This window comes from Trichomonas vaginalis, chromosome I, assembly GCF_026262505.1.
Source record: "Trichomonas vaginalis G3 chromosome I, whole genome shotgun sequence".
NCBI lineage: Eukaryota > Parabasalia > Trichomonadida > Trichomonadidae > Trichomonas > Trichomonas vaginalis.
Window position 1 is genome coordinate 6,120,216 of NC_067203.1, and position 15,033 is coordinate 6,135,248.

The 15,033-nt window shown below is 34.1% G+C and overlaps 5 protein-coding genes and 1 non-coding gene across 6 annotated transcripts; 2 read left to right on the forward strand and 4 right to left on the reverse strand.

Moving 5' to 3' along the window:
- Positions 1-3: 3 nt before the first annotated feature.
- Positions 4-1,641, reverse strand: TVAGG3_0937880 (protein of unknown function, DUF4106 family; the record flags this gene model as incomplete). The annotated part of the gene is made up of 1 exon (XM_051252814.1): positions 4-1,641. The coding sequence occupies one exon, from the start codon at positions 1,639-1,641 to the stop codon at positions 4-6; it is 1,638 nt and encodes a 545-aa protein (XP_051078388.1).
- A 1,721-nt stretch (positions 1,642-3,362) lies between these two features.
- Positions 3,363-5,636, reverse strand: TVAGG3_0937890 (regulator of cytokinesis 1 PRC1-related family; the record flags this gene model as incomplete). The annotated part of the gene is made up of 1 exon (XM_001310612.1): positions 3,363-5,636. The coding sequence occupies one exon, from the start codon at positions 5,634-5,636 to the stop codon at positions 3,363-3,365; it is 2,274 nt and encodes a 757-aa protein (XP_001310613.1).
- Positions 5,637-6,707: 1,071 nt separating this feature from the next.
- On the reverse strand, positions 6,708-6,781 carry TVAGG3_0937900. The gene has a single exon. It is a non-coding gene; the product is annotated as a tRNA-Lys (tRNA).
- A 1,883-nt stretch (positions 6,782-8,664) lies between these two features.
- TVAGG3_0937910 (uncharacterized protein) lies at positions 8,665-10,599 on the forward strand (the record flags this gene model as incomplete). Its single annotated transcript, XM_001310611.1, has 1 exon — positions 8,665-10,599. The coding sequence occupies one exon, from the start codon at positions 8,665-8,667 to the stop codon at positions 10,597-10,599; it is 1,935 nt and encodes a 644-aa protein (XP_001310612.1).
- Positions 10,600-10,685: 86 nt separating this feature from the next.
- TVAGG3_0937920 (protein kinase protein) lies at positions 10,686-11,054 on the forward strand (the record flags this gene model as incomplete). The annotated part of the gene is made up of 1 exon (XM_001310610.1): positions 10,686-11,054. The coding sequence occupies one exon, from the start codon at positions 10,686-10,688 to the stop codon at positions 11,052-11,054; it is 369 nt and encodes a 122-aa protein (XP_001310611.1).
- Positions 11,055-11,355: 301 nt separating this feature from the next.
- On the reverse strand, positions 11,356-14,920 carry TVAGG3_0937930 (WASH complex subunit 4 family; the record flags this gene model as incomplete). The annotated part of the gene is made up of 1 exon (XM_001310609.2): positions 11,491-14,880. The coding sequence occupies one exon, from the start codon at positions 14,878-14,880 to the stop codon at positions 11,491-11,493; it is 3,390 nt and encodes a 1,129-aa protein (XP_001310610.1).
- Between the last annotated feature and the right edge of the window lie 113 nt (positions 14,921-15,033).

Below are 15,033 nucleotides of genomic sequence, written 5' to 3' on the forward strand. Positions count from 1 at the left end.
GAATTATTGGTTTCCTTGTTCTCTACTTCTTTTATGTCCTTGCTCTGTTTGTGGTTGTTGTGCTGGTTGTGGAGGTGGTTGCTGTGCAGGGTTTTGAACTGTTGGTTGCTGTGCTGGTTGTGGAGGTGGTTGTTGTGCTGGATTTTGAACTGTTGGTTGTTGTGTTGGTTGTGGAGGTGGTTGTTGTGCTGGTTGTTGTGTTGGTTGTTGTGTTGGTTGTTGTGTTGGTTTTGGTGCATGCCTATGTCTGTGTCCATGTGACGATGTAAATGTTTTAGGTAGTCCTGGTGCAGGTGCTTCTCTTGGAGGGTTTGGTGGTATATAAGTTCCACTAGCTAGTATATAAGTTCCACCAGCTGGTATATAAGTTCCACCAGCTGGCACATATGTTCCATCTGCAGCGTAATGTCCTACCTGACTTTTCGTTCTTAAGAAAGCATTTACTAGGTCTGTTTTGGTCTGTTGTAACTCTTTTTCTTGACTTTTCACAACAGTTGCTCTAACGGCGTCATAGGCACTTTGAACTGCCTGTCTCGTTGCTGCATCTGTTATTTTCGTCATATTTTGTGCTATTTCTCTTAACTCTTTGTCGAAACCTTCAGACTTCAGTTTCTTTCCAGATGAGAAGTCGTTCACTTGTTTCACCTTACTATGAAGAGCTTCGAAGGCGTTCTTAAAGTCAGCATTCGTTAAAGCTTCATTTGAACTGTCTTCATCCGCTTGTATTTTTGTCCTTATTGACCCTATAAGTTGGGCTGCTTCAGCGTTGGCTTGGGCATCTAACCAGTCATTGTTAGCTTTTATAATATCTGCGCTTTTCATTGCCTTTTGCATGGCTGCGTCGTTATTTTTACTTTCTTGTGCTAAGTTTTCATACTGTACGGTTTGGTTTTGCAACTGTAAAAGTTTTTCTGCCTTTACATTTGCTTCAACTTCTTTTTTATACTCATCGCTATCCATATATGTCTTCAGGGCTTTTTGTTTTATCTCTTCATCTTTCAGTACTTTATATTGAGTAGTATGGTTTTTCAAATTTATGACATCTTGTTCCATTTTTGCTACTTCTGCTGCTTTTTCTGACACTTTTTTCGCATATTCCTCTGTACTTAGTTCTTTCAGTTGTTCTTCTTTCTTCTTTTTCTCTACGTTTAACTCATTGAGTTTCTTTGTGTGTCTGTCATATTCTAGTTTCTTTTCGTTTTCACCTATTTGCTTCTGTATGTCTATGTTTGACTTTTTGACATCTGTTATTTGATTTTTGAGTGAACTCAAATTCATTTGACTTTGAGGGTTATAGGCTGTTCCGTCTGCAGCTCCACCATAGCCTGCCATTTTCGCTAAAAGTCCCGCTCTTAAACCTCCACTCTGTGCACCAATGACTCGGTTTAAAAGCATAGGATTGCTTGACATTTGTTGCAACATAGTGGGGTCATTCAGCATTTGTTGTTGCAACTGTTGTTGTGGTGTCAGTTTTACTTTTGGATGTTTCAATGCTCTCTTCCTCTTACGTATATTCTTACGTAGCTTACGTGGCATTTTAAGTGAAGTTAAAAAGCGGCTTTTGACAGATGGAACACATACTTTTTCAGTAAGGACATATGGGGTAGAAATGAGGTTAGAAATGAGGTTAGATCTAACCATCTACCCTAAAATATATTTTTATTGAATTCTGTATAAAATTCTGAGTAAAATGACAGATGTTTATATGACACTTTCTCCGGTTTATAGGACCTCTCTCATATTCTATCTTGTCATATCTAAACTCATAGTCATGTATGTCCTCTAAACTTCATTTATACTAAACATCTTCGGGGCTAGAGGGCACGAAGTGCCTGGAAGCCCCACTACCTTTTTTTTTAATATCAAGAAGAGAAACATGAAAAATCAAGAAATATAAAAAATGATATAAGAAAATTGTGAACAATTGAATTTAATATTTGTAATAAATACAAAATACCAGTACATATAATATATTTTAAGACGACACAGATTTAAAGTATGATTATTTATTGAATGATTGAAACTTTATAATAAAAACTGTTTCCCTCATATGAGAATTGATTATTTTTTTAGAAAAAATGAAAATGACACTTCCTTTCAAAATTATTTGACATATTATAGTTGAAAGTGCATAGATAAATACTTTTGAAATTCATTGTAAGTCAAAATATCAATAAAATGGAAGTTAAAAATTGATTTTATTAAGTGTCATAATTTTAGTTTACATTGAATTCACTTTGATATTTGAAAATAGTTTAGTCAGTTTTTGCATTTTTAAAATGTTAGTCACCTTTCTCCTTCCAAAGTGAAAAAAAATTGTTTAAAATATAAAAAGAATTTTTATTCGCATGGGCGACAAACAAGGATTTATAAATAAATAATGGGGCTTTGAGTATTGATCTGAATTGAATCAGATAATTAGCCGTAAAAATCTTCTAATAACGATTTCTCATGCATGAAAGATGGCTATGAGTGGCGTTAATGAGGGCGTTTGATAATTGGAGTTGGACATAAAATTTGGAGATCTTAATTTTTGAGAATTTTGGTGCGATCTTACTGGTACAAGCAAGAGTATGGAAGGAGATTGAACTGAGAAAAAAACTAGAGCATGCAAAAGAATCATGCTACAGCTAAGTTGAATGTCATTTATGCAAATAAAAATATCTTTTTCAAATTTCAAACAAATTTTTGCCACTTTTTGAAAGAAGATAAGGTAACAAACATTTTAAAATGCAAAACCTAGACTTAAACTATGCCGAAATGTAAGCTCACCGTTACGGTTTTTTCTTTTTTTGGGGGCTCGCAAGCTCGCCCCCAAAGAAAAAACCGTAACGGTGACTAACATTTAGGAAAAATGTTAAATCAATAAAAAAAAAGATGATATGCATTGGTCTTTTTCATGAGTTTTTTTTTACCGTTGAAAATTATTATTTTGCAAAATTCTTGTCATATCAGTTATTACATACTATTGTGTATGCGTTTATTCAAAAATTTTTATCTAATTTTGCAAATTTAAAATGTCATTCTAAAATATATCAAGCTAACAACTAAAAATAAATTATGCTATTGATCTAGATGTATAGTTTAAAACGATTTTTTTCATTTTATTTCAAAAAGAAAAACTCGATACGATCAATGTAAAATAAGTAAATTGTATCCAATTTTTTGCTTAAATTTGAATAAGCTTCGCTTAAATGAACGAAATATCTTTTTCAATTTAAATTCACTTCAAAAAATCTAATAAAATATCATATGGCAAGCCCTTACATTTAATTGACACGAATGCGTCCCCCTGGTCCGCCTTAAAATTAAAAAAAAACTATTATAATAATTGAACAAAAAGTTTTAATAACAAGTTAAAATTAGTTCTTCAATGGTTTTCCAGAGAGAGAACTCTTTGCCATTCTTTTTTCTGTCTGTGAAAGCTGAACATTTGGAAGCTTCTTACTATAAACATCTCCGTTTAAAGTGAAATCCTCGCCACTTTCCTTTTTGTACTCGAAAAGAGCCATAGCAAGTTTTCTTTCTATTCTTGGTAGTACAACTTTGAATCTCCTTTCCACTTTTTCGGCCCTAAGAGCTTTCGAAGGATCAGGAGGACGCATTCTTGCTTTTTCTGGAGAAACAGTTCCTGGTATATGTTTTCCAATGCTTTTTCGAGCAGTTTTAAGTGCAAGACTTCGTCTTGAAGGTACAGCATTGTCCTTCTCTGCGATATCTGTTTGTGGTCTTGCACTCTTTGGCTGTAATGATTTCCTTGTTTTGTCATTTTTCGTTTTTTCAGCAGCAACTTTTTCAAGTTTTGGTTGATCTGTATCTAGTGATTGGCGAGGATTTAATGACATTCTTATTGGTTTTGGCTTCTCTGCTGCAATGTTTTCTTCACTAACTTGCTTGTATTCGTTGATTATCGATTCTCTTTGCTGAATAAGTTCCTGGATTGGACGAGAAATTTCATATAGATGCTGTAGATGCATAAATTCTGCATCGAGAAGCTCGAAATATGCAATTTCACGGTCTTCAGCTGTTGTGTTCTCGATTGGTTTAAGCTGTTCTGGGCGTTTTGGCTTTTGAGGAGTGTTCATTGCGGAATTTTCACTGGTAAGAAGGTCATCAGCATCAACAAATGTCTTCCTTGGGGTCATTCTGCGCTGCTTCTTATCATTTTGGTCATCAATATCCTCTTCTTCATAGAAATCTTCTTCTTCGAGTGGAAGATGTTGTGGGAGAATCATTTGTACTTCTTTATGCTCTTCCTCCTCCTCATGGGGCTTGGAATCTTCTGTTGCCTTGGTCTGTAACTCATTGATTGTATTGGCAGAATTAATTTCATGTCGGAGTTGGTCCGACTCGTGATGAAATTCTGAATTCTCATTTGATTGTGGTTCCGAATTTTGATTCTGTTGGTCGAGTTTCGGAATCGCATCATCGGCATTCTCTGGTTTCTCTTCGTTTTCAGGCTGCTTGTGATCATCGGGCTCCATATTCGATACTTCTGATGCTTTTTGTTCGGAATCATTTACTTTCTCTTGAGAAATATTTTCATTTTGAGGAATTTCGGATTCCTTTGATTCTTCTTCGTTATTTCTGATTTCTTCCTCAGGGATATCAGGATTTGACTCTTCATTATCAGCCAATTCTTCCTGATTAGAGAGATTACTTTCTTCCATTGAATATTTCTCATTCAGCTCTGTTTCGACTCTATTAAATATTGCCTCTTCTTGTTTTTGTGTATAGCACATCTTCTTGCAGAACTCAGAGATTTTCTTCTTGACATCTTCAATTAATTGAGGAACCATTTGATTCCTTTGGTGATTAAGAGAGTTGATAAGCTCAACGCATACGGCAATTTCATTGTATGAAACTCCTTTGTGCATTTGAAGGAAGTTTCTGCGTTCTTCTTCACTTATATTAAGAATATCCCATAAGCGTTGGATTTCAAGGCCAAGAGTAGCAATATATGATGAGTTCAAGTTAAATTCTTCTTGAAGAAGATCACGCTCGTTCTTAAGCTTAACAAGATCACTTGGACGATAAGGAGGATGAGCAATTATCATTCTGATCTCGTTTTTGATCTCAACACCAAGATCGTATGAAAGTTTGTCTATTTCTTGTATAAATTGTTGAGCATATTTTTCATTTGCATTGATTTCATTTTGCAATCTATCTATTTTATTAGAAAATGATTGCAAACGCTTTGCTGTAAGATCTGTATCGCCAACAGCTGCGAAATCGCCACGATCTTGTTCAGGAACTTCGAGTATTTCAAACATTTCTTGTAAAGTATCGACCATTTTCTGGAATTTTTGAACGGTCTCAACATATCTTGGCTTATATTCCTCATATGCATCTTGTACTTGATCAAAACGTTCTTTGAGAGAGCCATGGATGCCGTTTTTTTGAACTTCCTCGATTTCGAAAGGTGAAGCTCCTGTAACTTGAAGCATGCGTATATGTTTTTGTTTTGTTTCATCTATACCGATTTGAAGTTGTTGCATTTCACGAATTGTTTCTTCGATTTTTTCTTTCTTAATTTTACCAATCTTTTCATTAAGGGGCCTTAATTCATTTATCCTTTCTTCTTCGTTAAGTCCCATTTCATCCCATACTGCCCTAATTTGGTCATCAATATTCATCCAATTTTATTCTAAACGTCAATGAAGTTTACAAAATTAAATAATTAGATGAACAAATTCATGCTATCTATGATCCCATAGGCTCAGACTACAGAGGAAAGTTTTATGTAAGGATGCAAAAAGTAAGGAGCGAATGATAAAATGACAGTTTGAATGCTCTTGACAATAGGATAATAAAATTAATGGAATAATGAATGAAAATACTATGAAGTTATGTAACCTTATGTCTGTAAATGATAGTTTAACATCATATATCTGATAATGTTTATGAAATCAATGAATTTGACTGAAAATTAAATTGTATTTTCAAATACTATGTCAATTTGAGGAGTTTTCAAGGCTCTAGCGTATTTACAATAACTCAAAATATGCATTTGTATATTTTTATGTCCTCAACGATATAAAATAGCATGGAAATTAGATCTTTTTGTTAAAAGTCAAATAATCCTTATATTTATATCTCTTACTAGATATAACTATTAAAATGAATGAATGTATGTATTCACAATTGTCTTGTTATCCATCATTTCTTGAATGTTATATGAAAAATTGACTAAAATCAATATTGTTTTCATGAGTACTAGACATATCAGTTTCATTTCGAAATCGATACTTCACATTCGAAATGATTGACTTCACCTGAATAATAACGATTACTATAAATGGAATTTTCCATGAAGATTTCGTGTCACCCTTGGGTTTATTTAGCAATAAAAAAACTTCAAATGGAAGAAGCCTTAGATTACAACGAGTCTATTTAAAGAAACAACTCAGGTTTAATTGGAAATACTGATTTATTTTTCAAACGTGAATTTTTTTATACATGGAACTCATAAAGAATAGTACATTCAGATAAGTGAAGATAAAATTACATTATAATTAATGAATTTCATTTAATTGCTTCTATTGGTAGATTTCTTCCATGAAACCAGCAAAATTTTTGTTGATTGAACAAAATCCAGAATCATTGATTTGACGAACGCAAATGCCATTACAATATGCAATTACAGTTAGTTCCAAAAATGCGATTTTACAAAAAGGAAAAAATCATCAGATGAAAAAAGAAAAAAGAGCCAGTGGCGGGACTCGAACCCGCAACCCCAAGATTAAGAGTCTTATGCTCTATCCGGTTGAGCTACACAGGCTGTTCGAAATATCAAATCTCTTCAAAAATGAAATAAAAATCATATTTTTTTTCAATACTTTACTTTCTAAATTTAACAAAAAATTGAATGAGTGAAACGGTTTTCAATTTTTGCACTATTTTGGAATTCTTGATGAAGATTGATAGCTTTACAAATTATATTCTAACTATTTTGTAAAGCTTTCAATTTTTTTCAAGAATTTACCATTACATGAATGTTGATTCTTTTGACATTCATACAGTGTACACGAGTAATCGGTTAAAAAAGGATTACTATATCGAATATTCTTCCGATTGCAGTATGCTGTCAAACATTTTACCAATTATTTCGGACATTTTTCTTTCAAATTCTAAATTTGATCATTTGACTTCAAGAGAAAGAGATGGAGAACCTATAACACCAGATGAGTATCGCCAAGTATTTGATGAATTTTTCTCAGAATTAACAACTTTAAAAATTTCATTAAAATTATCGAATCGATTTCCAACAAAACTCATTTTAAATCATATTGTGACAGATCTTCTCATTAAATTTGTGGGAAATGACTTCCCGTTCAATTTAAAACTAGTTTCATTCGAAATAATTGCATTTCACTTTTGCCGAAACAAACAAGCAATTCAAGATTTGATTTCACGAGGAATTGTTGACATATTAAATTCATTTCTTCAAGAAAATTTTCAATTTCAATTTTTTGTTCCATTAATGTATTCTATTTCAAATATTTGCATGTTTTGTGATCAACTTGAAACCTTCCTTTCACATGAATATGCAAATCTCTTCAAAATTCGATATTTTGAACAAATAAAATATTTAAATGAACAAAATTCTCAATCTGATGACGAGGATGATGAAAACAGAATTTATTATTGTAAGAAAGTCATGATGAAGCTATTGACAAGCTTTATTAATTCATTTTCTGAATCAAATTTAATTGACAATTTTTTAATTGAAATGAAAGACGTTTTATGGGATCTAGATGATCCAAATGAAGATCTAATACGAGCATTATCGAAGATAACTGTTTTAAACACGATCCAAAGCATAAATTTGGAAAATCTTTTGTTAGAAATCATGAAAAGGACTGAAAATGAAAATTTGTTTTTAGAATGTGCAAGAACAATCAAAAAAATTCCAATAACAAATATTTTTTCACAATATTTTGAAATATTGAATAGAATTACAAGTTTTGGCAACAAAACAATTGATATAATATTGGGTATAGTTGGTCAAACGATTATTTTAAGTCAAAATTGGAATTCTGCATTTTATGAATCAAATTTTTTAAATACATTATGTGAAATACTTTACAAAGAGGATGGAATTATTTCAATACAAGCTGCAAATGTTTTGATGCTTTGTTGTTTATCAAATCCAAATTATTTTTATAATATTTCATTTGAACGTAATTTATTGGATTATTTGGATATTTTCACAGATACGGATAATTGTTTTGTTCAAAATATTGTTTTGGACTATTTAATTTATATTTTTAATATTTTTGATAAAAATAGTCAAATTCAAGTTCAAAAAGTTGAAAATATGATTAATTTATATGCAAATGATATAATAAATTCCTTTCAGCAAACAGATAATGATATAATTTTAGAAAAAATCGAAATTTTCCAAAAAAAACTCCAAGATTTAGGTAAAATGTAGCCCTACCAAATGTATTTATTTTTCCATAACATGTGTTTTCAAATGTATGCGCACTGCTCTCTTTTCTCATTGTTATTTTTTATTTATTAGTGGAATTTTTAAGTCAATTTTTTGTGTATAGTATTCAATTTTGAATTACTGAGAATTTTTTAAAAAATAATATTTATTTAATAATATTATAAAAAAATAATTTAAAAAAATAATTTTAAAAAAAAATTATAAAAAAAATGAATATAAAAGAAGGTTTAAAAAGTTCAATAGAATACAATTTAGAGGAATGTAATAAGTCAGAAGACATAATAATAGGTAGCTGTCAAGCAGAATCATTTCTTCATCTCAAATTAGTTTTTGAGGATGAAAATATCAATGCGGAGTCAAAGTCATCAGCCATACTATCTTTTGTTGAGTTTAAAACACAATCTGCATTCATTTTATCTTCTTCAGACTTCATTATTGTAAGAATTTTAAAAATTCATTCAAAAATGATAATTCCTCCAGAAGAAACAGAAATTCATGAGCTGCATATAGGCGAGTATCTAAAAATATCTAATTTATATGCTTCTCTCAAATTAATTATTGAAATTCTGCCATTTAAGCCTTATCAAATAGTTCCAGAGTTTTCATGGTTCCAATCTATCTTAGCGATGTTTCTCCCGATATCTCCCCCTATAAAATATTATGATCCTTCCTTTCCATTAATATCTTTCTTAAGAGCAGTCGAGAGTGGCCACAAGGTAGATATTTGCAAACTAGTAGAAGATGTATGCCATGACACAGCATTCTTGCTAACAAATTTCGATTATTTGATGTCAAAAAATATTGATCACTATGAATTCGACCAACAGATGAAGAAGGACACGTTTTTGAAGAATCTCTGTCAATTGTTTACCCAAGAAACAGGTATTAGTCATACAATTGTCTATGGAAACCCTTTTGAAATTAATTTTGAGAAAAAAGAGAACCATGGACTTGATAAAATAGACTCAGACATGATTCTATTTATTACTGATTACTCAATGACCACGAAAACCCAACAAAAGTACATTCACACCAGTAAACAAAATTATTATTTTATATCGTTCGCTTACGAGGTCAATTCGATGTCTGGTGTTGAGATTCAGTTCTACAATTACGTTACCACCCAGAGAGTCCATGTTTTTAAAGAATTCAACATGATAAATTCTCTATTTGTTTTAAATCAGATGTGGAAGACCAATTATAAGCCAAAGAGAGTAGATATGGCTTATCTATACGTTTCTGAACACGTTTATAACTCAATTAATTGTTTTAGAATTAATTCTCCATTTTATAATTTTAATCCTCAGAAAATTGATAATCAAACAGATAATGATAATGTTACGATGTTCTTTCCATCTGAAGGTAAGTTTTTGGCCATACCTTCTTTGTTTCCCGTTGGAGAAAATCCGAAAAAAATTATTATTCCGAAAAAGTTAGCTTCCAATGGATTTCAAATCATTTATTTAGAACAACATGATTTCTCCTATGTTCCTATTGTTTCTTCCTTGAATTCAGTAAATCAAATTATTATTGATTCAATTAAGAACTTTTCCTGGTATCAGAAGCTCGTCAATGTCTTTTTCAAGAATAATAATGATGATCAGCTCATTAACAATGAGTTTGTTGATGAAATTAACAGAGATTTTTTTGAATCTGAAAATATTCAATGTACAACAGAAAACTTGAAGGAGATAATTAGTGATAAGCTAAATATCGGTGAAAATGTATCTATTACTGATGCTTTGGCTGATTTTGCGTTGAATAATTTCAGAATTGTTCGGATTATTGGAAAACAGATCACGAAAGTGTTTGATAACAGCAATTACATGATTCCTATGCCACTTGATGACTTGTTTATATTGAGAATCCATATGTTTGGCACAAGTTCGAGTTTTTTCAATGAAAAATCGAATGAATATATAACAAGAGTCAAATTTAACATGAGACACAAATTTTCTAACACAGAAATAATCGAAACTGTTCGATTTCCTTGTATTTATTATTTTCCAAAAATTAGACAGAAAAAAATGGAAATAATTTGCGAAAAACAGAACTTGGACATGAACACAAGTAAACTAGTAGAAGATTACATTAAGAAGATTACTTACGTACCTGAATTAGTTATAACCAAATCAAAATTATAAATTTTTATATTTTTGTTATGTAAATATTAGTATATTAGATTTCTTATATATTTGTGTTTTTTGGTTCGTCTTGTATGTTATGAAAAATGTACAATAATCTTGAATCCTTTTTAGTTTATTTCGATCTAACTAATGATATTAATCAATGCTTTGTTTATTCATCGAGGTTTAACATTCCATCTCTTTGCAAATGTTTTCTTTCAAATGGTGCAAACATCAATAAAAAGGATATATTTGGATATACTGCTCTTCATACTGCAGCACAAAATAATTGTAATGAAACAGCCGAACTTCTTATTTCACATGGTGCAAATATCAACGAAAAAGATAAAAATGGAAATACTGCTCTTCATATTGCAGCATTTTATAATAGTAAAGAAATAACCAAACTTTTTTCATATGGTGTAAATAACAATGAAAAAAAAATATATGGAATAAGGGCTTTTCAACTATAAAAATCTAATCGAACTCTTTATTTTACATGGTGCTAGGGATTTGTAAAATGACATATAAACTGGCACGAAAGTGTCAAAATTTGCCCTTTTTTACCTTCCCTCCGTCCTCTCAATTTTAAGCCTGTAACCGGCACGAATCCACTCAACTCGTGCCAGTTTGCGAATTTAATACATCTAGAAAAGGTTTAGGGGGTTTGTCCCATTACTTATTGTATATACCATTCATGACTCAAGACTAAATAGATTCATGAATTCCCCCTCCAAAAACACAAAAAAAAACTTAGATTTTTTATAAAACGTAATAAAAGATAGTTTTTTTTACTTACGCAAAAAAATTATAATGAGAAGAAAAAGAGAAAAGAAAATATTAATATAAAAAAAATAAGACATTAAAGAAAAGAAAAAAAGTTATTCTCTATAAAAATCTTGAGAAAAATTAGTTAAAGAGAATACGAGCAGAATGAACTGTTGTTTCGAGTAAATCTACTTCCTTCATTCTTCTGTCAATCATCTGGAGTGCCAACTTAAGTGTCTGCTTGTTATCTCCAGTGAAGAATCCCCATGATTGTTTTCCGTTTGATGTCCTTTGAACCTCGTTTCTCTCCTCTTCTGCGTGTTTCTTGAGGGACTCGAACCAGTGGATAGAGTCGAACAGGGCGTCCTGGTTGAGGAGCTTGAGGATGTAAGCAATTCCCATTGGGAATCCATCATCTGAGAAAGAAGCGTTTTTGTTCTGTTTCTGGGCTTTGTCCTTCAAAACCATGATTGATTCGATGTATGACAATGTCAATGCAGGAAGAATTGCGTAGAACGTGGAGAGGTGGATGTTCTTCTTATCTCTGAATGGTCCTGAGAAAACTTCAACCAAAAGTTTGAAGAATGATTGGCCGCCGCCAAACAAATCCTTGAGTTTTCCAACAATTCCATCCAATCTCTCTGCAGCAGTGACTGTGTGCTGTGGTAACTGGACTTCTTCTGAGAATGCCTTGAAGGAAAGCTCGCTGTCTTCATCGTAAACGAAGCCAATTGCGTTGTTCAAGTACCTTGTACCACCACTTCTGACCATTCTGACAAATCCAAGTGCATTTCCAATCTCTGTGATCAAAATGCGGAATTTGTCAAGTGCGGACAATCCAGAAGTGTTGTTGTTGTTCTGAGAAAGTCTCTTGAACTTCGTAACGAGTTTCTCGGCGCGTTCGTAAGGGAACTGTCCGTCGCATTCCTCTTTGTGCTGCTCGAACCACGTGATGTCGTTGAAGAGATGGGATTTCACGTTGTCATCGAACAGGAACTTTGAGAATGTGTTGAATTTCGTCTTGAGGAATCTGTAAGTGAAATCAACTGTTGTGTTCATGATACCAATACCGTGGCATCTGTAGGAGGCAAAGATGTGAGGAATGCCGACAATAGCGATGTAATGGGAATCTTCTGCTCTTTGTACGAAAACTTGTGAATTCAAGTCGTAGTTGTGGCATGCAACGAAAACAGGGATGTTCCTCATGATCTCGAGAACGTCGATCTCCTGTTGCATCATTGCGCCTGGAATGTGGCAGTCTACAACTGAAACGCCGTACAAACGCTCGAGAATGTTGGCCATTTCGGTGTATGTCTCCCAAACTGAGGGAGCAACGGTTGTTTCGTTGTAGAAAACGCGTGTGAAGTAGTAGCTGGCCTCGTAGTGCATGTCGAAGAAGCGGCTCATGATCTTGAATGGTGGTGTCTGGAGGAAACGGTCGAATTGAGAATAATTCTTCTTCATTGGATTGCGCTCGGAGACGGCGAGGTGCTGGTGAGCATGGAATCTCAACTCTACCTCGAGATCGGACAAGCATGGCTGGATAAACTTGTCACGGAGTAATTTCGTAAAGTATTTCTCGCATTTGCCGTATAAGTCAGCGTTGTCTTTGAAGAGATCGCCGATATCGTTGATTGAAAGTGCAAGGAAGACAATACGACGTGGATTCTTCTGGCATTCGTGTAAGAAAATGTCGTAAAGCTCACGAGAGTCGAAGAGCCAGGCTGTATCGCATGCGTTGTCGATGTGGTCGTTGTAATGGCCCAAGAGCTCTAATGAACGTAATGTTCCGAACATATCATTATGAGTAAATCCAAGACCGGAGAATGGCTTCGATGCGAAGAGATCGGAGATGATCTGGAGGCATGTTGTAGAGTATTCGCCGGTGAATTCGTGGATGCAGTGGTAAGCAAGAGAGACTAATGCTGATGCACGAGTACGAACAGAGCGGTAGGACTTCTTACGAAGAGTTTGAGCAACAGCCTCGAGATCGGAGTGAAGATGTTTGATGATTGCATCGACTTGAGGTGGAAGATTGTGGGAAATGCCAGCTTGATTGAGGAAGAAGGTCATTTGGATGGCCTTGAGGAGCTCGATGAGGGAGCCGAGATATTCGATCTTCTTCTGGTCGATGCTTTGCTCGAAAGCGTAGTGAAGATCGATTGTTCTCGTAATTGTGCTCTTTACGAAGTAGCCGAGGTTGACGCCGCTCTGGAGCTGCTTGTGGCAGTTGGCCTGCCATGTAGCAAATTTGGCAAAGCATTGAAGAATTGACTCGCTGAGCTTTGAATCGTGGTTGCTGAGGTAATTTGAGACCTTTCCGTTGGCAACGCGGCGAGCATCGTTTCCGAGGTAGGTTGAGATGAGTCTTGGAATGTTTTCGGCAAGGTAATTGAGTGGTGAGAAATTGACGAAATGGTAAAGTTTGACGATAGGAGAGACCTGGTATGAGTTCCATACTGTTGTAACAACCTTCTTCTTAGGGTTCGGAACGAAGATTGTAAGGAGATGGAGGAGGAGAGAGAGATTGCAAATATCGGATTCAAGATCGCAATATTTGCCTTCTTGTTGAAGTCTGATGTAAGTATTCGCTTCTTCTTCGATGTATCTTTCAAGATTCTTGCCGAATTCCTTTGCGCTTGGCTTGACAACCAATGGAGCGAGATTGCCAAGGAATGTATTCATATTAGACGAATTAAAGACTGTACGATGGATCTGGCCCATGCGGGTTTCGACAGTGTTGACGTCGTCAACTTGTGTATTATAATTTTGTGATTCGTTCTTAATAACAAAAGTCATGCGACGGAGATGCTCCCAACCTTCAAGAAGAGCATCGTTCTCCTGGACTAAGCGCTCCAAAGTGAACAGAAGCCTTAAAAGCTTTCCGATGCCAGAAAAGGCCGTATAAAGAACTGTTCCCTGGAAGAAGTCCTTGAAAAGAGGGTTCTCTGAGGAGTAGAGGAAGATGATGTATTCGATGTATTTGATGCCAACAGACATAGATTCGAAAAGGAAAGTGGAAAGTTCTTGCAATGTCGGAAGGAATTCCGATGTCATGAGTTCTAAGTCGCCTGTAGGAATACCACATTCATTGTCAAGGACTTCGTTGGCAGATGGAATGTCATCGATTGTTTCGCCAAACAAAGCAAGCTTGCGATAGAATTCTTTCTCACCACGTTCGACGCAGTTGTTGATGTAAACAATATATGTGGTAAGAATTTTGATTGGATAAATAAGGTCGTCATCATGAGTATCGAAAAATTCGTCAATTGTCTTGTTGGTTGGGAATGGGTACTTGAGAGCGATTGGAGCTGAGAATATACCCCAGGTACGGCATGGATTTTGGTCAATGACCTGATAAAGCTCGTCAAGTGTCTTAGAATAATTAGATAGGAAACTACTTAAGTCTTCACGCACGTTCTGCGTGGCCTTGGCATTTTCCTTCTTCACCTCTGGGAAGAAGTATTGCCATAAAGTAGTCTGTTCAGTGGTTGTAGTTGTAGATGGAGGTGGTGGCGGTGTTGATTCCATATTGGGTAATTTATCGTCTTGTCAAACAAAAAAATTTTTTTTTCTCATCACCTGAAAAATTCTGATCCAAATCACTCAAAATTCGGTAATTCGGAATAGCATTAGTAATGCTGGCTTCGGCCAGATTGATTTTAATGACATTTCGAATTTTCT